The sequence below is a fragment of the Calidris pugnax genome, unplaced genomic scaffold (genome assembly GCF_001431845.1).
Source record: "Calidris pugnax isolate Ruff unplaced genomic scaffold, ASM143184v1 scaffold89, whole genome shotgun sequence".
In the NCBI taxonomy this organism is placed as follows: domain Eukaryota; kingdom Metazoa; phylum Chordata; class Aves; order Charadriiformes; family Scolopacidae; genus Calidris; species Calidris pugnax.
This window is the reverse complement of record NW_015090865.1, coordinates 3,171,394-3,197,851: the sequence shown is the minus strand read 5'-3', so window position 1 is coordinate 3,197,851 and position 26,458 is coordinate 3,171,394. Positions and strand designations below refer to the sequence as shown.

Genomic DNA, 26,458 nt, shown 5'->3' with positions numbered 1-26,458 from the left:
CCATTAAGAAAAGAACCCCAACAGACAAAAAGCTTAGAGACCAAAAATCTGTCTGAGAAGCTCTCAAACCAGCTTTCCAGACACGGCAGCTACAAATGGCAGGCAGTTTGGGAACAGGTGAGTTCCACAGAGCTGCCTGTGCCCATCTCATCAGACTCCCCGCAGAGCTGCTGAATTAGCGTTTTTATGACATGCAGACGAAGACGTGTGACATGAAGTGGGATTAATAGGCAGGAGTCAGTAAACTCATTCCTAATGTTTATTATGGATTGCCAGCAGGAGCATAATTTCATTCAGAATTAGATTGGCATGTAAAGAAGCTGTCTGCTAAAGGAGACAAGATTTTATTCAACATCATGCGCGTTCTGTTTCTCAACACCATCTTCCCGAAGCTCTACTGGGCCAACAACAACAGTCACCCTTTCTTGGCCAGAGCTTGCCTCTCTCTTGGACCTGGTAATACAGCCTCGGTAGCACCTGGAAGAATAGTCATAGGCCCTGCACACCACCAGTTCACACTGCAGGTAAACCGATGGATTGTAATGAATAAACTGGAAGGCATTGAATCCAAACCGGACCCTGTTTCTGTAGGGCGAGGAATAAGAATAATAGGTAGAATCTCGAACACACCTACGAAGAAACAGAAAAACTCTCATGAATACACTTTGCAATCAGTTATTTCCACACAAGATAACACATAACATGAAAAGTGCTCTTTCAACATGTTGAAAATGGTTGAGAAACCTGCAATTAGGTAGGAAAAGCAAGATGCCCTTCATTGGCAGCACTGAGCCGTGTTCCCTCCCCTCAGCCTCTGCTGTCTAGATCCCTAGTGTCTGCATGTTTTTCTGAAGGTGAATTATCCTTACCTGAGATATGTCATTGTTACATCTCTGACAATAAGAATCCATGGTGAACTAGCTATAGCCATTTAGTCTCTTTGTCATGTTTAAGCTGGGGAGTGTGTGTGTGTTATATTTTGAGTCAATCCGTCCTCTTTCCCCCAGTAAACCCAAAATGTTCATGTTCATTAATTAGTTAGAAGCTGACATTAATCTATGCTGTACTCACACTATTCCATTACATAAATAATTTAAAAAAACAAGATTAAAAAGAAAGAGAGAGATACAGGGGTTCAAAGACAGTTCTATCTATAATTTTAAGGCATATGAGCTTACCCATTCCTGATTATATCATAGGTCGCTGTTGTAAAATTGTGGGGAGTGGGAGATGCCACACATGTGTCCAGAAATAACACCAGGTTTGGATCAGAGCTGTGCAGGTAAGCTTCAAGAAACAAATTCTGGTTGATATTAACATAATATGGTGATTCATACACTGGCCACGAGAAGGATGAGGAATGATAAAATGTAAGGTTTACATCATATCTGCTATACTGAGTCTCATTGACTTCAAAATTGTCCTCCGCAACATACATTATCTGTGCCCAAGTGTCCTGGAGCATTTTGCAGTGGATATGCAAGTGAAGATTTCTAGTTCTTGTGATTACAGTACCAGAAGACGATCCTCTAATAAGGTTGGAATAGGTTATTGTGTTGTTGTTTCCCTGTTTGGCATATAAAAAATGCAAAATTAATTAATATAGTGAGGTTTCTTATTATGCATTCTAAACTTTGCTATAACCTTACATCAATGGACACAGTAAATGCATTATTTCCCAGAAAGTCTACCATGGAGAAGTCTGAACTTAGTAATTTCTGTTGTCAAGATAAGAACCTGTAATTTGCATGTAGTATTCAGCGACCACAACGTGGACCTGAGAAAACTACTCACACTACTTGCAAACATAACAAATTAAATACAACCCATACACTTCTTTGAACATCAAATACTTGAAGGATCTGGTCCAGCACAGTATTTAAGCTTAGATCTGATCTAAACCACAATTGGTCATATTTAGTAAAGGCTTTGAGACCTTTTTAATGACCACACCCAGCTTGTGACTTTGAAAATGTCAAGTATTTGCTTCCTACCCCACTTTATTCTTTGGAAGATCAATAACAGGTTATAAGTGAATACTTGGGCAGCAGATGCAGGAAATCTGACCTTACCCTCAGGAGAGGGAGAGGCAGCCCATAATCACCAAGACACGTAATCACTCTGCAGACCCCAGCATAGCTTTCAACTTGTGCTGGTTTTCAAAATGAATTCTTGGGTCTGAATTTTTTAAACACTCACAATATTTGCACATTCAGTGGAAACCTTTAAAGTCCTACCTCTCTCTCTGTGCCGCAGCCGGTGTATGGTATGTCAAATATGACAGAGTCTGATGTGATGTTGGGTTTGCAAGAGGGGTCATTCAAGGAGAGTCTCCAAGGAGAGTAGCCTTGTGACTGAAGGAAGTATCTGCTCACAACTGCACGCATGTAGTCCGGCAAACACAACAGCTCTAGCAAATGGCAGACAAAATACGTTACAAGCTCATTGAAGTGACTGAAAAAGGTTATACTTAAATAAACAGTATCTTTTGCAGATGGAGTTCAGAATCCAGACCACATACTTGCATCTCTATTCAATTAACTCTATCTTTCTACCTCAAACCAAGAGAAAATGCTACAGATCTAATTTAAAATAACACGAAATGAGCAATTCATTGAAGCGGTACAACAAGACTAACAAACAGTGAATTAGGAAATAATGGAGAAGCAGGTTTCTGCTTTAAATGTGAACTTACTTGTGTTCTGATCTGCTGGAGTGGAATAATAATCAGCTTGAAAACCTCTGTATGTGTATCGAGAGTTACTGTGAAACCGGACAGTCAGCAGGTTTGAGGAAGATTCGTACGTGCGATAAGAACCAGAACAAAATTTCCCAAGCAGAGGAGAAGTATAGAGTGGCCCATCATAGACTTCCACATAGTCAGACAGGCATCTGCCACCTTCCATCCTGGGGAGTAAACATGAATACTTAGTTAAATGCTTCTTTTTTCCCTTTTTTTTTTTTCCTCTCCATTTAATTTTTTTTTTTAACTCCAATTAACTGTTCATAGCAAAAGAGTACATTTTAATGATATGACTATCAAATCTTTGGAACAGAAATTACAGCCTCCAATTTCTGTCTTATTAGATGCCAGCCACATTGTTGACTAAATAAGCAAAAATGAATACATTTTTCATCCCAGATGCACTAAAAGCTGTGAAAAACACTCTTGAAATCAAGCAGCTATCCGCTTAGTAAATCCAAGGTGTCGATCTCGTACATCATCTTCTCATGTAATCAATTTTTACTTACTGAACATCTCTAAATGTGAGTATGACACGAAAGTTGTTCTGTACTTCTATTTCCCAAACACAGTCGGCATTGTTTGGATAATTTCTGGGGTAAAATGGACTCTGTAATGTCCCAGATGGAGAGAAAAGCAAGCCTCCACAAGAATAATCTTCTGCAGAGAAAATACAAGAAGAAAAATATACTTACACACCATTTAAGCTTGCTTTTAGAATAAGTTTGTGTTGAGTTTATAAGTCTAAAATTTAGAGGCAGTGAATTCCTCCAGCTTCAGTGGTCTGTCTATGAGGTTCATGTATTATCTGAATGCAGATTAGGAGATTCTAAGCACACAGAACAGCTTTTATAATGCTGATCTTCAATGTCTGCACTAGCAGGACAGAGTATTTGTCATGGAACTGTACAATCATTGAGGCTGGACCTCTGGAGGTCAGCTGGTCCTTGAAAGAGGAAAAAGCCTCAGCGGAGCCTGGTTCACCTCTTTTAGAATTGCTAGTGACCAAAGGGAAGGAAAAAAAGGATCAAAATTATTGTGTTTCTGAGTAAGAATGCTGACAAATATCCAATTCATAAACATGAAGACCTTATGTCACAATCAAAAAGATTATATATAGATCAGTTGCAGTTAATAAAATAACATGGGAATCAAGTCCAAGGAGTAAGAGTCATGCATTTCTGGGATAGTTTCAGTACAAACTACTCTGAGAAAAGAGAAACATGTAAATGGACATCATCTTTGAATTATATTCCAAGTTAGAAAAAACACACATTTACTTATTTTAACCTAAAAAAAAGGAAAGATGCTGCATAGATAGATTTTCTGAGGACTAAGGAATTTTTTTTTTTTTTTTTTTTGGTTTCTAACAAACACGAAAAAACCACATTCTCTCACTAACAGAACTAAAATTTACTATGAAAGCAAATGAACATTTGAAATGTGCACTATCCTCAAATGATGTGCTTAAACAAACAGCTGAAATAGGAATCAGAGAAATAATGATACTTAAGAAGTGGTCGAAACACGCTTCCTAAGCACATGTGAAATTCCTGCTCAAGAGCAAGGAAGTGACTACACTGGGTGTGAAATCAACTGCAAGGTTATTTTGGCATAATTTGAGGGATTGTGCTTTTGGTATTAAATGAAGGGGAAAATAAGCAAAATTAGGAGCGTTAACATTCCTCTCATTGGCTTTGGCAGGGGGTTGGACTAGATGATCTCCAGAGGTCTCTTCCAACCCCATATTATTCTGTGATTCTCTGGCCAAAACCATGGTCAAAATATTTCTCTGCCTGCACTTGCACATGCACAACCTCAATACGTGAGCCCCCATCTGGAGACCCCATCACAGATGCTCCATACATGTCCTGCCTCAATATCAGGAAACACTTTTTAACTGTGAGGGTGACTGAGCACAGCACAGGTTTCCCACAGGGCTGGTAGACTCTCCATCCTTGGAGACAGCCAAAAGCCATCTCGACTTGGCCTTGGGGAGTCAGCTCTAGGAGACTCCACTTAGCAGGGGGCTAGGACAAGATGTCATCCAGAGGTCAGTCCAACATCAACGATACTGTGATTCTCTGATCCATAACTTGGGGAAGGAGCCAGTCAGACCCCTAAATCCCCTGGACGTACCTGGGGTTGTTGACATGGTGGGCATTGAGCTAGAGGTATCTGGCTCTGCAGGGAGAGAGCAACAGGTAAGTGAGTAAAGAAGCAGCAACGTGCTAAAGAGAAACATCCCTCTGGGAGTCATGTCTCCCCAAAACACCTCCGAAAAAATAAAACCAGAGACCCAGAGTCAGCACCTGTATGAATGGCTGGTCCTTGTGTGGCTGCATCTCAAAACCTTCCCTCTCCTCCCCACCAGCCCAGAGCACAGGTTGTGTTCTGCGTGTGCAAGAGCTCCCATCAGCAGGGCCTCCCATGCCAATGGAGGAACACCACTGTTTATCGCTGGCATGATGGGACAGAGTAGAGCCTCTGCACATTTGCTGAGGACAGCAGGCTGGGAGGAGCAGCCGATCTCCCAGAGGCTCCTGCTGCTATCCTGAGGGACCTCGACAGGCTGGGAGGCTCCTGCTGCCATCCTGAGGGACCTCGACAGGCTGGAAAAACGGCCAAGAGGAACCTCCTGTGATGGAGGAACGGGCCAAGAGGAACCTCCTGTGGTTCATCAAGAAGTGCTCCTGGATAAGAACAACCCGTCAACAAGGACAAGTGCTAAGTCTTGCTCCTAGGTAAGAACAACCCAAAGAACCAGTATGCACTGTGGGCCACATGGCTGGGAAGCAGCTCCCCAGAAGAGGTCCCAGGGGTCCTGTTGGACCCCAAGTCAAACAACTGCCAACACTGCTGAAAAGGAGGGGTGATTGGACAAGCTCAGCCATCCCGAGCTGGTGTGATCCATAGCAAGGGCAAGAGAGAACCAGACTCTTCAACCCCTCTAACACCACAGGGTAGAGCTGTCTGGCACTGCAGGGAGAGAACAGCAGGTGAGCGTGGAGTATTTTGCCTCAGACAAAAAAGTGAAAAAAGCCCTGGCCCTGCCCATCAGGCCAAGAAACATTGTTCTGGCAGCAGTCTGGGGCCACTCCTGTACAAAAAGTTGCCCCAAGCTAAAATGCCTGTCACTTGGGCCAGGTGGGTCTAGACGCCATGAGTATCATGTGTGCTTCTGCCTTGGCCAAGAGTAAAGGACAACTCTGGTCATACCTGTGGTGGTGCTAGAGGCATGAAATGAGGAGTAGTAGGCCTGGAAACCTCTCCGTGTGACGCTGCCGTCACTGCGGAACAGGATGGTCATCTGGTACCCAGACGACCTGAAGACACGATGGTCATTCCTGCAAACAGTGCCGAGGAGCGGGGCCCCAGTGTACCCTCCGTCATACACCTCAATGGCGTCGTAAGTGCAGCTATTGCCTTCCAGCCTGTGGAGGGAGAGGAAGGTGTGTCTGACTGTTGGCCATGCCACCTCCCAGCAGGAGCTGCAGGGCTCAAGCAACCCAGCCCCGTTCCCAGCATGGCCCCGGCATGGGGACAGATGTGGCCAAAGCTGCGTCCGTCATGGGGCCCAAGGCACCCTTGAGCCCAGAGCCAGCACCTGGTGCCCTGCCCACACCACAGATGCCACCCCACCAGACTCACTCAACATCCACAAACTGCAGCTCGACTCGGAGATCCCACTGTGGCAACTGTATGTTCCAGATACAGTAAGCGTTGTTGGGGTAGGAGTAGGGGTATCCCGGACTCTGGAACGAGCCAGACCAACCCTCAAGAAAGCCACCACAGGAGCCTGTGGAAAGGAGCAGAGCTTAGGGACAGGCAAAAAGCTATTGAAATCTCATCACCAGAAGCCATTAGAGGAGGACATGACCACCAACAAGGAGGCCCTGTCACAGCCCCAAGGAGACCCTCCCTCACCAGCACATGGCTGCACCTCAAAACCTCATCCCTGCATCCCCCTGGTCTAGAGCACAGGTTGTGCTTGGCTCTGCCAGCAACCCCATAGATGAGTCCTGGCCATCAGCAGGACACCTGGGACAGGAGATAACCAGACCCCTCAACCCCTCTGGACATCAATGTGGTCAATGACAGAGGGGGAGTTTGGCTGGAGCTGCCTGGGGTTGCAGAGGGCAATCAGCTGGGGGGTGAGCAGCGTTTTGCAAAGAGAAGCATCCCTCTGGGAATCACCTCTCCCCAAAAGAGCTCCAAGACACGGAAAGCAGAGACCCAGAGTCAGCACCTGTATGAATGGCTGGTCCTTGTGTGGCTGCATCTCAAAACCTTCCCTCTCCTCCCCACCAGCCCAGAGCACAGGTTGTGTTCTGCGTGTGCAAGAGCTCCCATCAGCAGGGCCTCCCATGCCAATGGAGGAACACCATTGTTAATCACTGGGATGATGGGACAGAGTAGAGCCTCTGCACATTTGCTGAGGACAGCAGGCTGGGAGGAGCAGCCGATCTCCAGGAGGCTCCTGCTGCCATCCTGAGGGACCTCAACAGGCTGGAAAAATGGGCCAAGAGGAACCTCCTGTGGCTCAACAAGGAGAAGTGCCAAGTCTTGCTCCTGGGTAAGAACATCCCTAGCACCGGTAGGCACTGTGGGCCACATGGCTGAGAAGCAGTTCCCCAGAAGAGGTCCCAGGAGTCCTGCTGCACCCCACGTTGACCAACGGCCAGTAAAGTTTTAGAGCAGGGGGTGATTGGACAAGGGGACCTCCAGAGGTCCCTTCCAAGCTCAGCCATCCCGAGACTGTGTGATCCTCAGCAAGGACAAGAGAGATCCAGACCCCTCAACCCCTCCACACCTACCTGTGGTCGATGACACGGGGGGAGTCGAGGTGGAGTTGCCTGGTGCTGCAGGGAGAGAGCAGCAGGTGAGCCAGCAGCATTTCCCTCAGACAAAGAGCCCCATGGGAGTCAGCCCTCCCCATGGGAACCCCGGGACACAGAAACCTGGGACCTGCAGTGGGCACTGCAACCTGGCAGGACTGATTGAGACTAACCTCAACCATCTTGTGATGGTGTGCTTGTGAGCAGGGGCAGGAGACGGCCAGACCTCTCAAGCCCTCCTGTCCGTACAAGAGGTCAGCAGGAAGAGGGGCCAGGAGCTGGAGCTACCTGGCACTGCTGGCAGAGAGCGGCAGCCACACTGGCTCCTCTGCTGCCAAAAGGAGTTCCCTGCACCACGCCTGAACAAATCAGCACTCCTGCTTGGGGGAAAATAAGCAGTAATCATGAGCAGGCACCTTGGCCTCTGCGGCTGCATCAACAAGTGTGGCACAAACAAGCAGCTCCTCTGCCTGCAAGAAGGGTCAGAAAAATGGATGGCGGTCCAGTGGTAGCAGTGGCAGAGGTGGAGGAAGACCTGGCCGTGCCCATCAGGCCAAGAAACATTGTTCTGGCAGCAGTCTGGGGCCACTCCTGTCCAAAAAGTTGGCCCTGAGACAAAAGGCCTGTCACGTGGGCCAAGTGGGTCTGGACGCCATGAGTATCATGTGTGCTTCTGCCTGGCCAAGAGTAAAGGACAACTGTGGTCATACCTGTGGTGGTGCTAGGAGCATGAAATGAGGAGTAGTAGGCCTGGAAACCTCTCCCACTGAAACTGATGTCACTGTGGAACAGGATGGTCATCTGGTACCCAGACGACCTGAAGACACGATGGTCATTCCTGCAAACAGTGCCGAGGAGCGGGGCCCCAGTGTACCCTCCGTCATACACCTCAATGGCGTCGTAAGTGCAGTTAACACCTTCCAGCCTGTGGAGGGAGAGGAAGATGTGTCTGACTGTTGGCCATGCCACCTCCCAGCAGGAGCTGCAGGGCTCAAGCAACCCAGCCCCGTTCCCAGCATGGCCCCGGCATGGGGACAGATGTGGCCAAAGCTGCATCCGTCATAGGGCCCAAGGCACCCTTGAGCCCACAGCCAGCACTGGGTGCCCTGCGCACACCACAGATGCCACCCCACCAGACTCACTCGACATCCACAAACTGCAGCTCGACTCGGAGATCCCGCTCTGGCAGCTGTATTTTCCAGATGCAGTGAGCATTGTTGGGGTAGGAGTAGGGGTATCCCGGACTCTGGAATGAGCCAGACCAACCCAGAAGAAAGCCACCACAGAAGCCAGGGCCTGTGGAAAGGAGCAGAGCCCAGGGACAGGCAGAAAGCTCTTGAAATCTCATCACCAGAAGCCATTAGAGGAGGACATGGCCACCAACAAGGAGGCTCTGTCACAGCCCCAAGGAGACCCTCCCTCACCAGCACATGGCTGCACCTCAAAACCTCATCCCTGCGTCCCCTTAGTCTAGAGCACAGGTTGTGCTTGGCTCTGCCAGCAACCCCATTGATGAGTCCTGGCCATCAGCAGGACACCTGGGACAGGAGATAACCAGACCCCTCAACCCCTCTGGACATCAATGTGGTCAATGACAGAGGGGGAGTTTGGCTGGAGCTGCCTGGGGTTGCAGAGGGCAATCAGCTGGGGGGTGAGCAGCGTTTTGCAAAGAGAAGCATCCCTCTGGGAATCACCTCTCCCCAAAAGAGCTCCAAGACACGGACAGCAGAGACCCAGAGTCAGCACCTGTATGAATGGCTGGTCCTTGTGTGGCTGCATCTCAAAACCTTCCCTCTCCTCCCCACCAGCCCAGAGCACAGGTTGTGTTCTGCGTGTGCAAGAGCTCCCATCAGCAGGGCCTCCCATGCCAATGGAGGAACACCATTGTTAATCACTGGGATGATGGGACAGAGTAGAGCCTCTGCACATTTGCTGAGGACAGCAGGCTGGGAGGAGCAGCCGATCTCCAGGAGGCTCCTGCTGCCATCCTGAGGGACCTCAACAGGCTGGAAAAATGGGCCAAGAGGAACCTCCTGTGGCTCAACAAGGAGAAGGGCCAAGTCTTGCTCCTGGGGAAGAACATCCCTAGCACCGGTAGGCACTGTGGGCCACATGGCTGAGAAGCAGTTCCCCAGAAGAGGTCCCAGGGGTCCTGTTGGACACCAAGTCAAACAACGGCCAGCAATGCTTGAGCAGGGGGTGATTGGACAAGGGGACCTCCAGAGGTCCCTTCCAAGCTCAGCCATCCCGAGACTGTGTGATCCTCAGCAAGGACAAGAGAGATCCAGACCCCTCAACCCCTCCACACCTACCTGTGGTCGATGACACGGGGGGAGTCGAGGTGGAGTTGCCTGGTGCTGCAGGGAGAGAGCAGCAGGTGAGCCAGCAGCATTTCCCTCAGACAAAGAGCCCCATGGGAGTCAGCCCTCCCCATGGGAACCCCGGGACACAGAAACCTGGGACCTGCAGTGGGCACTGCAACCTGGCAGGACTGATTGAGACCAACCTCAACCATCTTGTGATGGTGTGCTTGTGAGCAGGGGCAGGAGACGGCCAGACCTCTCAAGCCCTCCTGTCCGTACAAGAGGTCAGCAGGAAGAGGGGCCAGGAGCTGGAGCTACCTGGCACTGCTGGCAGAGAGCGGCAGCCACACTGGCTCCTCTGCTGCCAAAAGGAGTTCCCTGCACCACGCCTGAACAAATCAGCACTCCTGCTTGGGGGAAAATAAGCAGTAATCATGAGCAGGCACCTTGGCCTCTGCGGCTGCATCAACAAGTGTGGCACAAACAAGCAGCTCCTCTGCCTGCACAGAAGGGCCAGAAAAATGGATGGTGGTTCAGTGGTAGCAGTGGCAGAGGTGGAGGAAGCCCTGGCTGTTCCCATCAGGCCAAGAAACATTGTTCTGGCAGCAGTCTGGGGCCACTCCTGTCCAAAAAGTTGGCCCTGAGACAAAAGGCCTGTCACGTGGGCCAGGTGGGTCTGGACGCCATGAGTATCATGTGTGCTTCTGCCTGGCCAAGAGTAAAGGACAACTGTGGTCATACCTGTGGTGGTGCTAGGAGCATGAAATGAGGAGTAGTAGGCCCGGAAACCTCTCTCTGTGATGCTGCTGTCACTGTGGAACAGGATGGTCATCTGGTACCCAGATGACCTGAAGACACGATGGTCATTCCTGCAAACAGTGCCGAGGAGCGGGGCCCCAGTGTACCCTCCATCATACACCTCAATGGCGTCGTAAGTGCAGCTATTGCCTTCCAGCCTGTGGAGGGAGAGGAAGGTGTGTCTGACTGTTGGCCATGCCACCTCCCAGCAGGAGCTGCAGGGCTCAAGCAACCCAGCCCCGTTCCCAGCGTGGCCCCGGCATGGGGACAGATGTGGCCAAAGCTGCGTCCGTCATTGGGCCCAACCCCCTTGAGCCCAGAGCCAGCACTGGGCACCCTGCCCACACCACAGATGCCACCCCACCAGACTCACTCGACATCCACAAACTGCAGCTCGACTCGGAGATCCCGCTCTGGCAACCGTATGTTCCAGATGCAGCGAGTGTTGTTGGGGTAGGAGTAGGGGTAGCCTGGACTCTGGAATGAGCCAGACCAACCCAGAAGAAAGCCACCACAGGAGCCAGGGCCTGTGGAAAGGAGCAGAGCCCAGGGACAGGCAGAAAGCTCTTGAAATCTCATCACCAGAAGCCATCAGAGAAGGACATGGCCACCAGCAAGGAGGCCCTGTCACAGCCCCAAGGAGACCTTCCCTCACGAGCTCGTGGCTGCACCCCAAAGCCTCATCCCTGTGTCCCCCTGGTCTAGAGCACAGGTTGTGCTTGGCTCTGCCAGCAACTCCATTGGTGAGTCCTGCCCATCCAGCAGGACACCAGGAGATAACCAGACCCCTCAACCCCTCTGGACATCAGTGTGGAATGAGGGGGAGTTTGGCTGGAGCTGCCTTGTGCTGCAGGGAGAAATCATCTGGGGAGTGAGCAGCATTTTGCCTAAGAGGACATCCTGCGGCGAGTCAACCCTCTCCAAAAGCCAGGCTCTTCCCAGTGGTGCCCAGAGATGGGACAAGCAGTCACTGGCACAAACTGAAACACAGGAGGTTCTACCTCAACCTCTGGAAACACTTTTCCCAGTGAGGGTGAGTGAGCATTGCCACAGGTTGCCCACAGGGCTGGTGGACTCTCCTTTCTTGGAGACAGCCAAGAGCCATCTAGACTTCGTCTTGGGCAGTCACCTCTGAATGGGCCTATTCAATCAAGGGGTAGGATGAGATGTCCTGTAGAGGTCTCTTTCAAGCTCAGTGATCAGGTGATTCTGTGATCCATAAATGGGGGCAGGAGCTTGTCAGATCCCTCAACCTCTCCAGACATACCTGTGACCGGAGACGTGGTGGGAATTGTGCTGTAGGTTTCGGTTCCTGCTGGTAGAAAGAGCAACAGGTAAGTGAGCAGCGTTTTGCAAAGAGAAACCACCCTCTGGGAATCACCTCTCCCCAAAAGAGCTCCAAGACACAGAAAGCAGACACCCACAGTCAGCACCTGTATGAATGGCTGGTCCTTGTGTGGCTGCATCTCAAAACCTTCCCTCTCCTCCCCACCAGCCCAGAGCACAGGTTGTGTTCTGCGTGTGCAAGAGCTCCCATCAGCAGGGCCTCCCATGCCAATGGAGGAACACCATTGTTAATCACTGGGATGATGGGACAGAGTAGAGCCTCTGCACATTTGCTGAGGACAGCAGGCTGGGAGGAGCAGCCAATCTCCAGGAGGCTCCTGCTGCCATCCTGAGGGACCTAGAGAGGCTGGAGAAACGGGCCAATGGAAACCTCCTGTGGTTCAACAAGGAGAAGTGCTAAGTCTTGCTCCTGGGTAAGAACATCCCTAGCACTGGTAGGCACTGTGGGCCACATGGCTGGGAAGCAGCTCCCCAGAAGAGGTCCCAGGGGTCCTGTTGGACCCCAAGTTGACCAATGGCCAGTAATGCTTTAGAGCAGGGGGCAATCAGACAAGGGGACTTCCAAAGGTCCCTTCCAAGCTCAGCCATCTCGAGATGGACAAGAGAGAATCAGACAGGGCCTGTGGAAAGGAGCAGAGCCCAGGGACAGGCAGAAAGCTCTTGAAATCTCATCACCAGAAGCCATCAGAGAAGGACATGGCCACCAGCAAGGAGGCCCTGTCACAGCCCCAAGGAGACCTTCCCTCACGAGCTCGTGGCTGCACCCCAAAGCCTCATCCCTGTGTCCCCCTGGTCTAGAGCACAGGTTGTGCTTGGCTCTGCCAGCAACTCCATTGGTGAGTCCTGCCCATCCAGCAGGACACCAGGAGATAACCAGACCCCTCAACCCCTCTGGACATCAGTGTGGAATGAGGGGGAGTTTGGCTGGAGCTGCCTTGTGCTGCAGGGAGAAATCATCTGGGGAGTGAGCAGCATTTTGCCTAAGAGGACATCCTGCGGCGAGTCAACCCTCTCCAAAAGCCAGGCTCTTCCCAGTGGTGCCCAGAGATGGGACAAGCAGTCACTGGCACAAACTGAAACACAGGAGGTTCTACCTCAACCTCTGGAAACACTTTTCCCAGTGAGGGTGAGTGAGCATTGCCACAGGTTGCCCACAGGGCTGGTGGACTCTCCTTTCTTGGAGACAGCCAAGAGCCATCTAGACTTCGTCTTGGGCAGTCACCTCTGAATGGGCCTATTCAATCAAGGGGTAGGATGAGATGTCCTGTAGAGGTCTCTTTCAAGCTCAGTGATCAGGTGATTCTGTGATCCATAAATGGGGGCAGGAGCTTGTCAGATCCCTCAACCTCTCCAGACATACCTGTGACCGGAGACGTGGTGGGAATTGTGCTGTAGGTTTCGGTTCCTGCTGGTAGAAAGAGCAACAGGTAAGTGAGCAGCGTTTTGCAAAGAGAAACCACCCTCTGGGAATCACCTCTCCCCAAAAGAGCTCCAAGACACAGAAAGCAGACACCCACAGTCAGCACCTGTATGAATGGCTGGTCCTTGTGTGGCTGCATCTCAAAACCTTCCCTCTCCTCCCCACCAGCCCAGAGCACAGGTTGTGTTCTGCGTGTGCAAGAGCTCCCATCAGCAGGGCCTCCCATGCCAATGGAGGAACACCATTGTTAATCACTGGGATGATGGGACAGAGTAGAGCCTCTGCACATTTGCTGAGGACAGCAGGCTGGGAGGAGCAGCCAATCTCCAGGAGGCTCCTGCTGCCATCCTGAGGGACCTAGAGAGGCTGGAGAAACGGGCCAATGGAAACCTCCTGTGGTTCAACAAGGAGAAGTGCTAAGTCTTGCTCCTGGGTAAGAACATCCCTAGCACTGGTAGGCACTGTGGGCCACATGGCTGGGAAGCAGCTCCCCAGAAGAGGTCCCAGGGGTCCTGTTGGACCCCAAGTTGACCAATGGCCAGTAATGCTTTAGAGCAGGGGGCAATCAGACAAGGGGACTTCCAAAGGTTCATCTGGGGAGTGAGCAGCATTTTGCCTAAGAGGACATCCTGCGGCGAGTCAACCCTCTCCAAAAGCCAGGCTCTTCCCAGTGGTGCCCAGAGATGGGACAAGCAGTCACTGGCACAAACTGAAACACAGGAGGTTCTACCTCAACCTCTGGAAACACTTTTCCCAGTGAGGGTGAGTGAGCATTGCCACAGGTTGCCCACAGGGCTGGTGGACTCTCCTTTCTTGGAGACAGCCAAGAGCCATCTAGACTTCGTCTTGGGCAGTCACCTCTGAATGGGCCTATTCAATCAAGGGGTAGGATGAGATGTCCTGTAGAGGTCTCTTTCAAGCTCAGTGATCAGGTGATTCTGTGATCCATAAATGGGGGCAGGAGCTTGTCAGATCCCTCAACCTCTCCAGACATACCTGTGACCGGAGACGTGGTGGGAATTGTGCTGTAGGTTTCGGTTCCTGCTGGTAGAAAGAGCAACAGGTAAGTGAGCAGCGTTTTGCAAAGAGAAACCACCCTCTGGGAATCACCTCTCCCCAAAAGAGCTCCAAGACACAGAAAGCAGACACCCACAGTCAGCACCTGTATGAATGGCTGGTCCTTGTGTGGCTGCATCTCAAAACCTTCCCTCTCCTCCCCACCAGCCCAGAGCACAGGTTGTGTTCTGCGTGTGCAAGAGCTCCCATCAGCAGGGCCTCCCATGCCAATGGAGGAACACCATTGTTAATCACTGGGATGATGGGACAGAGTAGAGCCTCTGCACATTTGCTGAGGACAGCAGGCTGGGAGGAGCAGCCAATCTCCAGGAGGCTCCTGCTGCCATCCTGAGGGACCTAGAGAGGCTGGAGAAACGGGCCAATGGAAACCTCCTGTGGTTCAACAAGGAGAAGTGCTAAGTCTTGCTCCTGGGTAAGAACATCCCTAGCACTGGTAGGCACTGTGGGCCACATGGCTGGGAAGCAGCTCCCCAGAAGAGGTCCCAGGGGTCCTGTTGGACCCCAAGTTGACCAATGGCCAGTAATGCTTTAGAGCAGGGGGCAATCAGACAAGGGGACTTCCAAAGGTCCCTTCCAAGCTCAGCCATCTCGAGATGGTGTGATCCGCAGCAAGGACAAGAGAGAATCAGATTCTTCAACTCCTCCAACACTTACCTGTGGTTGAAGACACAGGGGGAGTCAAGGTAGAGCTGTCTGGCACTGCAGGGAGAAAACAGCAGGTGAGCGTGGAGTATTTTGCCTCAGACAAAAAAGTGAAAAAAGCCCTGGCCCTGCCCATCAGGCCAAGAAACATTGTTCTGGCAGCAGTCTGGGGCCACTCCTGTACAAAAAGTTGCCCCAAGCTAAAATGCCTGTCACTTGGGCCAGGTGGGTCTAGACGCCATGAGTATCATGTGTGCTTCTGCCCTGGCCAAGAGTAAAGGACAACTGTGGTCATACCTGTGGTGTTGCTAGAGGTGTGAAATGAGGAGTAGTAGGCCTGGAAACCTCTCTGTGTGACGCTGCCATCACTGCGGAACAGGATGGTCATCTGGTACCCAGACGACCTGAAGACACGATGGTCATTCCTGCAAACAGTGCCGAGGAGCGGGGCCCCAGTGTACCCTCCGTCATACACCTTAATGGCGTCGTAAGTGCAGCTATTGCCTTCCAGCCTGTGGAGGGAGAGGAAGGTGTGTCTGACTGTTGGCCATGCCACCTCCCGGCACGAGTGCCGGCAGGAGCTGCAGGGCTCAAGCAACCCAGCCCCGTTCCCAGCATGGCCCCGGCACAGGGACAGATGTGGCCAAAGCTGCGTCCGTCATGGGGCCCAAGGCACCCTTGAGCCCAGAGCCAGCACCTGGTGCCCTGCCCACACCACAGATGCCACCCCACCAGACTCACTCGACATCCACAAACTGCAGCTCGACTCGGAGATCCCACTGTGGCAACTGTATGTTCCAGATGCAGCGAGCATTGTTGGGGTAGGAATTAGGATAGCCCGGACTCTGGAATGAGCCAGACCAACCCTCAAGAAAGCCACCACAGGAGCGAGAGCCTGTGGAAAGAAGCAGAGCCCAGGGACAGGCAGAGATCTTTTGAAATCTCATCACCAGAAGCCATTAGAGGAGGACATGGCCACCAGCAAGGAGGCTCTGTCACAGCCCCAAGGAGACCCTCCCTCACCAGCACATGGCTGCACCCCAAAGCCTCATCCCTGCATCCCCCTGGTCTAGAGCACAGGTTGTGCTTGGCTCTGCCAGCAACTCCATTGGTGGGTCCTGGCCATCAGCGGGACACCTGGGACAGCAGATAACCAGACCCCTCTGGACATCAATGTGGTCAATGACAAAGGGGGAGTTTGGCTGGAGCTGCCTTGTGCTGCAGGGGGAAATCATCTGGGGAGTGTGCAGCATTTTGCCTAAGAGGACAACCTGCGGGGAGTCAACCCTCTCCAAAAGCCAGGCTCTTCCCAGTGGTGCCCAGAGATGGGACAAGCAGTCACGGGCACAAACTGAAACACAGGAGGTTCCACCTCAACCTCTGGAAACACTTTTCCCAGTGAGGGTGAGTGAGCGTTGCCACAGGTTGCCCACAGGGCTGGTGGACTCTCCTTTCTTGGAGACAGCCAAGAGCCATCTAGACTTGGGCAGTCACCTCTGAATGGCCCTGTTCAATCAGGGGTAGGACAAGATGTCCTGCAGAGGTCCCTTCAAACTTCTGCCATTGATTCTGTGATCCATAAATGGGGGCAGGAGCTTGTCAGTTCCCTCAACCTCTCCGGACATACCTCTGACCGGAGACGTGGTGGTAATCGTGTTGTAGGCATCTGTTGCTGCTGGGAGAGAGCAGGAGATGAGTGAGCAATATTTTTCCTAAATGGAACATCCTGTTGAGAGTCACCCCTCTCAAAAGTGAACAATGAAACCCAAAGCCCACTGTTGGCACTCTAACGTGCAGATCCCAGTATCTTCCTTCATTTTGCACAGCTGCAGGCAAAAAGGGTGTCTCCAAAAGCTATCCGTGACAGGCTTTACTCACATTCTTATCACATTTTAAGCTATTGTAGTTCTTTTCCTCTTCCAACACCACTGATTTCATCCATAACCCTGCTGTTGACCACAGCTGGTGGCATAAACTCTGGGTCAGAGAATATTTTTCCCTGCTAAGGCTCCTGTACAGGACAGGTGATGGAAAATCCTCCAGGTGGCACCAACAAATTGAAGGTGTCCCGTAAGACAGGGCTCTGGCAGGCTGAGAAAAGTGATCTCCTTCCCAGTGTTTCTTTTCATCTAACTTAAAGAGTTAGATTTTCTGAGATTGGGCTTTATGCGGTTATTCAAACCCCGGGGGGGGTGGGTGGGTGAAGGACAGCGTCCAGACCACCATTAGCTTTTTGTGTACAACTCTACGTCCTTCTTAAAGTGAATATTCATTTTGTAGACTGGAATATTTAACGGTGTATTTCAGAAGGATGTGGATGTCTCTTGCCAGAAAGTTAAACAACTCGGCTCTCACTGGGAAACTATCCTTCACAAAATGCAGTTCTCTGAGCACTAATAACGTCTACACACATGTTGCTAATCTTAACACAGAAATTTTAAGGTTGGACAAGTCAAGCAGTTATCAACTAAATACTAATTAATGGGTGATTAAAGATTGAAATCTACATGGCTGGAGGCTATTATTATTCATATCACTGGTCACAAATATTGGTAAAAGTCAACAAACATCTCCAAAAACGTAGCTGTGAGTAAACTCATCAAGCTAATGCCCATAAATTCAGCACATACCCATGAAAGGAAGATTTTTCTATTTTTGTGTGTAACTTTCATACTAGATCAAAAATCTCACCTTTAGAAAAAAACATAATTAATAGAGAAATGCTTAAAAGGATTTAAAAGAGATGAGCTTGGCTGTTTAAGAACTGCTTTCAAAACATAAATGGAGTTGTTTCAGTGTTTGAATAATTAATAATTGTGGTTTTAATAATAATAATTGCAATTACGGAAACGAAATGGATTTTCATATTGCCTTAATGACAGTGTCACTGTATTAACTTGCAAGAATTACAATTTTGAAAAAGATGAGCTGAGGGGTCTGGCAATACGAAAGCGAGCACAGTAGAGCACGGTAAAATTAGGCCACAGGATCAGGTGACGGCACCAATCCTGTAATCAAAATGAACACAAGCATCTCATGGGTCCTGCGCTGTCTCTGTATACATCACTGGAAAACAGTCTACAAGCCTGTAATCAATTAAAATTTGTCTGTTTAAACCACAGATGACTTTCCTCTGTGCTTTCAGATACTCTCACAACATCGTTATCCTAAGATTTTAGCCCCAGCACTGATTTGTTTAAACTCTTCCTTGCAGCAGTGGCTTGCATTCTTTCTTGGAGAAGCATGACATATATGTACAATTATATGCTGCATTTTAAGTGCATGCGTATGCTGCCTTGTCAAGTCTGCATGGGCACATTTCAGCATCTGGGAGCCCAGTTTGAAGGACACGTGACTGTACCAATAGGTTGGCTACATTGGCTATGGCCAGACTAAAAGTTTTCAAATGCAAGAAACCTCATGGAGACAACACGTAGCAATGCCAATTCTGTAAAGAATGTACATTTTAATATAACTTTTAATTTACCTGTTCTTGTAAGCGTTGCTGGTGTCCCTGTTGAATACAGTGTCGTCACAAGCAACCAAAAAAGAAAAAAAAAAAAGTTGAGAGATCTTTACATGGATTAATCAATGTGGATGGAAAATTTGCATGTGCAGGATCCCCTGGGGACACTGACAAAGGGATGGTTGCTGACTGAAAGGGGGGTAGGTCCAGCTACTCTTGGCCATAAAAGTCCTGCTCCATGGATGCTCTGAGAGGTGAGAATACGCCTTCACTGACTAATATCATGTATGACAAGACCTGCAACATCGGCCCTTAAAAACACAGTTTTATGTATTTAAAGTTATTTCTGAATGCAGAGGAAGATCCTAAAAGGGAGAGGTGCCATTTATTCAGTGAGTAGGGAATTTTCTGACATGTCCCACCACACTGCTCCTCACGCACGCAAGGCTTTAAATCTAAATTAATTAAATGGTAATGAAAGGATTAAACAGTAATTCAGCATTTTTCCACTCAATATCAACATCTGGGCTTAGCTTTCAATATCTCTAAGTGCATCTCAGATATTTATGGAGGGAGCAAATAATAAGAGCATTAAATACCTGAGCCTGGAAACAGCCCTCAATGGTTATTTCTTTCTATAGCTTACAAGGGTGGGGAGCACAGAAAGGGAAAGTGGGTTTTTGCTTTTGATTCATTAGTTGAAGTCAAGTTAATGCCAGAGCTTTACATCTGAAAGGGGAAGGGCTGGAAAACACTTTTGGTCTTTTCCCATTGTTTCCCCCTCCTGCACAAGAAATGTAACAGCAGCTGCTTAAAAAGAAACGCCTTGTGTCTCACAGCACTGTGCTGGCACTCAGCTCAGCCAGGGAAGCCCCACCTGAAAAAGGGGAAAGTATTTTCTGAACCCAGGAAGACCATTTCACCCTGTGCGAAGCATCCTCCCTCCCATCAGACCCACTCTATGTCTACTGGTCCCCAAAGGGATGAGAGTGGCTGGGCAGATCACTGCCTCTGCAACCAAATCAAATTACTCTTTTAACAGGAGTTAGACTATGGGAAATTAGAATAACACAAAATTACAGTAATTCCTATTATATTCTAATAATTGCAATAATAATAGGAACAGGGACACATGCCGTACTTGCTTTACCTAGGGCACTCCGTTATTAAACACCAATGTGTTAGTCATAACAATACACTTAATCAAATACAAAGCACATTGTTCAAAGAGCACCTCACACTCTTTAAAATAAACATGCATTTCATCCAGAAAATGCGTATTAATTTGTAAATGCGTTACGCCAATACAAAGATTCAGAAAATTATACCATTGGTTTTACAGTATATTCATTTGATTTTCCTTTACTAGCCTCTTTACAAAATATGGTGAGGACAACAATTTTAATTAGGCAGTTTCAATAAAATTATTTGAATTAATGAATATAACAAATAATTTGCTCAGATCATAGGTTTGACCTGCTTATGGTTTTGAAAGAGCCAAACTGTGCTGATAAATCCTCTTTTACCTGCTTATGGTTTTGAAAGAGCCAAACTGCACTGCTAAATCCTCTTTTACCTTTAAACCTCAACATTAGCCTGGTGTGAAATAAAGCCATGAAGGTGATCAGAAGTAAGACTCTTTACCTGCATCCACCTGAATTTGAAGACTTAACATTACCATCCAAGACAAGATCATGGTGGCAGCCATCTCCTTGGAGCTCCTGATGTTGGAGGGCACCAGAATTTATAGGCAGAGGAGCTAAAGGGTGTAGCTCAGCAGCCCAGTCTGTCCCTTCAGTAAGTCGGTACCAATCACATTTCCTCACTGCTCCTATTTCCCTAATTTCCATGACTTTGTTTGATTTGTTACCCAACATTTATAGCTTCCTGGTTCTACAAAAACCTGGCGTCTTCCTCAGGGAAGGTAGAGATGAAAAGTGGTTGCACTCACTGCTCTTTTTCCATCCCATCCCTCTTTCAGCTGTGAAGTTCTGTTGCTGTCACAAATGTAACATGTCCCTTTCTCAGGTTTGAGACCTATCTGAGCCACAGTTGCTTTTTATGTGTGCTTTATCTTCACCAGAGTAGCAAGACTGACAGTTTGTTTAAGTCCTACAAGTAATCTACTGAAAAACTGAAACCACCAAAATCATCTTCTGAATTTTATCACAAACTCAAGTCAAAATGAAGTGGTCATACACTGATCATTGTTAAACTGCACAAACCTTCACAGAGAACGAGGTGTTTAAGTCTGCAGATAGGGGCAAGTATAGAAGATAAGGGAAAATTTCTCCCAAATTCTCTATTTTTAAATCTCTGAGGAACTTTACAGATTCCTTGACATGGTCCTCCCACTGGGATTTGGAATGTACTTAAGATAACGGACAAATAATGGGATCCAGTGGAATTCTACAATGGATTTTTAAGAAGAGGAACTGTATTTCAAGTCATGGTCTGGTTTCAGTGGATCCAAGTGTCCATCAAAGAACCTGCATTTGCTCAGCACTGCTGAATTTGGCAACGTTTGAACAGTGTATAAAACCCCGGAGTGAAGGATTTAGCCTGGAAGGGGCCTCTGGAGGCCATCTGGTCCAACCCCAAAGTCAAAGAAGTTTTATCTTCAAGTTCAACCAAGTGGCTCAGGGTTTTAGTTATTCTGGTAATTCAGGATTCTGCATATTTCTAGACAAAATGTGCAAAAGCTTTTAGTAGATAAAGATTTGACATGCTGGTTGTTCCTGCTACTATTTTTAGATGGGTTTGGATTTATCATTGGTTGGTAGACGTATTACTTTCTCAGGAACTCAGAAATGTGTTTCTTGTGCTTCATGAAACATGCAATACAATTGTCCTGGCCCAGAACAGCCAGGACCCCAAACTCAATCTGATACAGCAGAGGGGAGTCAGAAGATCAAAAAAAAGAAAGGAAGTACAAAGAGTTACTTTGTTCGACATGCAAACGGTCCATTGATTGTGTAAACACCGGTAGCTTTCTCTTATCATGGTTTTGCAAGCCAAAGGGGAGAAACAGTCATTCAGAGGGGTTGAATGAACTAAAGGAGGTGGCTTGGCAAACAGGTTGGGACAGCAGAGCCAGAGATATGAAAGAAAAGCAAAACCAGATTAAAACCATAGAAAACAACTGGTGTTAATGTTTGAATAGAAAAGGAAGGCATGTAAGACAACTCCAAACCCAATACAGTTTGCTTGGAAGAGTGAAGATTAATTAATTCAGCCAGCAACTGGAGACAGGCATGCAGCTTGACCATGGGAATTCCTTCTTCTCTTCTCATAAAGAAGTCTCCCACCACACCTCTGCTGCCCTTGCTTCCAGTAACAGTCATTTCTCAGCAGCCATTAAGGAACTGTACAGGTCAAGCGGTGCATCTAACAGTTTGTGAACAGTAGAATATGGTGTCAAATTGACTTTCCTTGCAGAAGACATGCTTGCACTCCTCGGTCCCCATCTTCTCCCACCACATTTTTCGGCCACACAGCCCTTGAGCTCACCCTGATTCCCCCAGCACCACCTCTGCATGCTTGTTCTTCAGTTCACCCCTTGTTTTTCATGTTACATGGCTCTGCCTGCATTCACTGTGGATGTCTGAGAGCCCACCCACAGCTAGAACAGAACTGATGAAGGATATTACCTGGTTGTGATGTGCCAGCAACAGAGCTGTGGACAACTTCATAGACACTGCAGCCCCCATCACATGGCTTCGTGGGGGTCTCCTCTCTTCATTCCTCCTATGCACATTCTTTCTCTTGGCTTGCTGTTACTTTCCCAGCCCATTCCTCTCTGCTCCATTCCTGGCTCCTTCTTTCCCAAGAGCAATAAGACTGAGATCCACAGGAGTAGCCCATAGGAGGGCACCAAGCAGGAGAACAGTGAGTGTTTGGCAAAGACCTGTGCCTGGTGTGAACATCCAGTTAAGGAGGTGAAGACAGCTCTTTGTAAAAGCCAAGAGCTGCAGAAGGAAATAATTGCACTGAACTTATGATAGTCAGGATCTATCACACGCTCCTGAACAGTAACCATACCCCTGGCTGCAGCGAACGCTTGTGAAAAATAGGGAGAAAAAAGGCTCATCATAAATTCAGGTCGAATTCAGCAAACATTTTCATTTGAGCAAAATGCTAAAGTGTAGAATATTTCTATTCTATGCCTGTCATATCAAAATATCTCAAATAAAGTTGTTGGAAATTGACCCAATCTATTTCTTAAAGATTGAGGAAGCTGAGAGCAAAACAACCCTGTTCCTTTGAGGCACTGTAAGATTGCAACTGAAAAATGTATTGTTCACCAATTCTGCTGTTACTGAACTGCTTGCCTTTGCCTGGAAGAGGTGTTGAACTGTTGAGGAAGAGAGGGGACTTGGGATTATCTGGAAAAGTTACCAGGCAGGTGGTCATGAAAGACACAAAACTTGTGCCTACTCTCCATTTGGTGTTCCTGTTGGTTGCCCTTCTGCTTCCAGCTCCTCTCCCTTTCTCCACTGACTCCAACCCACCCTGGTTAATGAACACCAATTTGTTCTTCATACCCAAGTGAGGTATGCAAGCTTGTTCCCACATTGGAACACAATGAAATCTGTTTGCCAAATATCTATAGGGTATAACAGAAATCAATCACTTTTACCTTTCAATGAGGGGACATCTTGCAGAGCAGGAACTGTTTAATCTCTATTTACTTTCTGGTTATGAACATCCCAATATATTATAAAATGTGTCAGGGAACGATATACTCCTAATACGAATATACACTTTTCCCTGCTTAAATCAATACACTCAGACCTGCAGCTGGAAGGGACAGAGAGAGGCTCAATGGCAAAGGAAACGTAAATGAAAAATATGATTTCAGAGAATTTCCTGGTCACTAGGAAGTCTGAATACCTAAGGTCTACATAAACAGTTACTGGAACAGAGGCAATAACAAGACCTACAGCAGGGACTAGGGCTGAGGCTTGCATGCTTTTAAGCAGCCTTTAACCACTGCTAAAAAGCTGCTCTTTACCCCGAAACACTTTGTGTCTGGCACCATGCAGGTAGAAACACGGAGACCTCTCTTACCCTGTCCAACTGATAGTCAAGGTTTTAGATTGGTGTTCTGGGATGAGATGTGGGGATTTAACCCCTTCTCACCTTGGGCATTCACCTTGCTGAACAGACAAACTCTTGAGCAATTTTAAGATGGGAACCACCCATGGTCAGAAAGAAATAGCAAGTAGCTTCATCCAGTCATAGCACACAGGGCACTCGCTGAGATCACCCACCATTTCAGACCTTTTGGGCAGGTACTAAATATCTGAGTCTCAATAATCAAGTTTAAGCACCTCCAAGGTTGGTGGTAACTGATACCAGCAAGAGATGGGGAAGGGCAGTTCAGCTTCCATCCATTCAAGATCACCCTTGAGTCTTGCCTTAAGCTTCTGCCAAAAACTTGATCTAATACCCGACAAAACAGCAGAAGTAGAAAAAGGCGAGCAGTGCCTTGCAGAAGGAGGATGGGTCTGAAACATCTTACTGTTTGCTGAACACAGAAAGGAAAATAATTAGTAGGATGAGCCATTAAACCACAGTCCCATAAAATTTCAAGCAAAAGTGAAAATGTTACCATAAACATAAGGATAACCAGAAGCATTTGATAGATATCACAGCCCAAAAATTTACACTTTCTTGCAACCAGGAACTCCAAAACCCAAGTTAGTGCTAACATTCACGAACTGTCATGAATTGTTTCACTGCCAAAAATAACAAAACATTTTGTTTTGTCATTAAATAAAGTTTAACACTGATTTTACACAAATATTGACAATGTTCTGACATTGTTTCTGCAGTGGGAGAGAAACGAACAATGCTTTGTATTATTAATGCAAACTATTTTTTGGCCTATACAGTTTGGCCAACTTCCTAAACAATCCATCCCACCTAGTTTTGAATTTAGGGCAACAGTTTCCTGAATTCAGCTGGGCTGAGCTGATCACTTCTAGATCTAAACTTAGCAGTTATGCTTTTCTTATTTCCCCATTATGACTTGTAATTACATGAAATACTTCTGCAATCTTGACAGAATAAATAAGTCAATAACCAGAAAAAAAGTCAAAGCCGAGGCCATTCCTGTTATAAAGGAGAGACACTGTGCCCATAAAGACATTTAAAAGAAAAAAAAGAAAACCACAAAAATATGCTTCATAAGGGGAACAACTATTTGACCAGCACAAAGACTTGACTGAATTCTGCAGTTTTGTCCTTCATTATTAGAATGTGTTTTCCAAAATACCGCACAGCACTTGCCAAGTGTCCTCCAGCCCCTTGAGTACTCAGAGCAACATTTGGAGGCAAAATTGATTTCCAACACCAAATGCCAGAAATTCGGACATTTAAGGCTGCACCCTGGGAGTTTTCCACTCAGAGGAGCCCAAGCACTTACCAAAGCTGTCAATGATCAACAGCACCCAAATATAGGTCCCTGCTCTGAAGGACCAGCCCCTGGCCATGGCTCCAACCTGGCACCAGTACTCTTGGTGGAGAGAGTCCCAGCTCTCCTTACCCCTGCACTGCCCTTCTAAAGGAGGTTTGGGATAAGATTAAGGCATTTTTCCCTGCCTTAGGTTTCTGTGCCGCTTCCCATTGCTTTGTTCTTCAAAGTGATTGCACAGTGTCTGGGAATAATTTTCTGTGGCCTTTGCTTTAAATAAATTTATTATATTTCTTTGCTGAAGCAGACTTTCCTGGAAGCACAATTTCCCTGCTGTGGCTGAGGGCTGGCAAGAGTTTGATTCAGAAACAGAAAAACCCCTAAAGCAGATCCCAACCCAATTCCCTGCAGGGCAGCAGCTGTGAGAATTGCAAACACCACTTTATAGAAACATACAGGCAGCATATCACAATAACGAGGTGCCAGGCAAAGCTCAGAGGCAAAATCCTCCCAGAAAACCATGTTTCTTACCAACCCTCCACCCTGCCTGACCATTAGAATAGGACTTTGAGTCCCAGGGCACCTCCAAGGTGTTGCCACCCCATACCATGCTGATCTACTGCACTTTCAATGATGCCTGCAACAACAGGGCACCTTCGCCAAGTTCCCATTCAAGCTCTACCACAGAATGGCTCTAACAACATAAAAAGGAAAAAAAAAAAATATCTTCATAACATGACATATTTTTGCAAATGCAAGGCTGCCTGACTCCTGCAAAGCCCACCCCAGACTGTATGTCTTCTTGTCTTTCTGCGCAATGGCCACTTCTACAGAAGAACCCATATATGCTTGATTTGGACATCAATTCATCTTAGAAAGGTTGCATTAACCTGAGTTCTCATTACCTGGGAGAAATGCAGGCAAAGAAAACAAATTTAAGAAAATTAATTGCCATAAAGCAAATTTTATTGTAGGCATCTCAATATCCAGAAGGTAACCTCTTCCAAAAGACTGAATTCTTGTTCAAAAGGTTAATTGTTTTGTGAGGTGTAATTGTTTGGTAGGTTGCTGGAATTGTTTGCCTGTAATGAGTGCAAGTTTCAGGTTTTAGTAGTAGCAGCATAGTTAACAAAATATGACATGCAGATATAATTTTGACCAAAGGGATTTGCACAGGCAATTATTGTATTTGAACATAATAATTAATGTTTGATTCTAAATAAGAGGACTGACAATTACATAAAATAATTGGTTAATAGATTGTTATAGTTATTTGATGGTTATATAGAAGTTACGTAAAGATTTCCCTACAGTAATATCTGGATATCATGACATCCAGATGAAGATAAATAAAACAAATAACCTTTTCCATTTCAGCAATAAACCTTCTACCACTTAATTTCTGC

The 26,458-nt window shown here is 47.6% G+C and overlaps 1 protein-coding gene across 4 annotated transcripts; it reads right to left on the bottom strand.

The window, feature by feature from the left end:
• Window positions 1–269: 269 nt before the first annotated feature.
• On the bottom strand, window positions 270–20,389 carry LOC106889823 (deleted in malignant brain tumors 1 protein-like). Of its 4 annotated transcripts, none has more exons than XM_014945241.1 (21): window positions 20,279–20,389; window positions 18,656–18,682; window positions 16,796–16,840; window positions 15,910–16,063; window positions 15,466–15,680; window positions 15,181–15,225; window positions 14,446–14,493; window positions 11,056–11,209; window positions 10,626–10,840; window positions 9,894–9,938; window positions 8,724–8,877; window positions 8,292–8,506; window positions 7,561–7,605; window positions 6,395–6,542; window positions 5,963–6,177; window positions 4,883–4,927; window positions 3,253–3,403; window positions 2,696–2,907; window positions 2,238–2,410; window positions 1,179–1,567; window positions 270–630 (listed from the first exon to the last, which is right to left on the bottom strand). In XM_014945241.1, the coding sequence occupies exons 1-21, from the start codon at window positions 20,340–20,342 to the stop codon at window positions 345–347; spliced, it is 3,045 nt and encodes a 1,014-aa protein (XP_014800727.1). In that variant the 5' UTR covers window positions 20,343–20,389; the 3' UTR covers window positions 270–344. The 4 variants fall into 4 exon arrangements, with proteins under 4 accessions (XP_014800727.1, XP_014800728.1, XP_014800729.1 ...); XM_014945242.1 differs by having other exon boundaries at window positions 14,446–14,490; XM_014945243.1 differs by having other exon boundaries at window positions 18,656–18,673; window positions 20,279–20,362.
• Window positions 20,390–26,458: the final 6,069 nt, after the last annotated feature.

What these genes read in the sequence shown, in the direction of transcription:
- LOC106889823 (XM_014945241.1), bottom strand. Translation starts at nt 20,342, where the DNA reads ATGGCTGCCACCATGATCTTGTCTTGGATGGTAATGTTAAGTCTTCAA. An exon ending in CACCTCTAGCAACACCACAG is followed by an intron (nt 15,226 to 15,465) that starts GTATGACCACAG and finishes TTCTCCCTGCAG; the next exon opens with TGCCAGACAGCTCTACCTTG. An exon ending in CACCACGTCTCCGGTCACAG is followed by an intron (nt 11,210 to 14,445) that starts GTATGTCTGGAG and finishes TCCTTTCCACAG; the next exon opens with GCCCTGGCTCCTGTGGTGGC.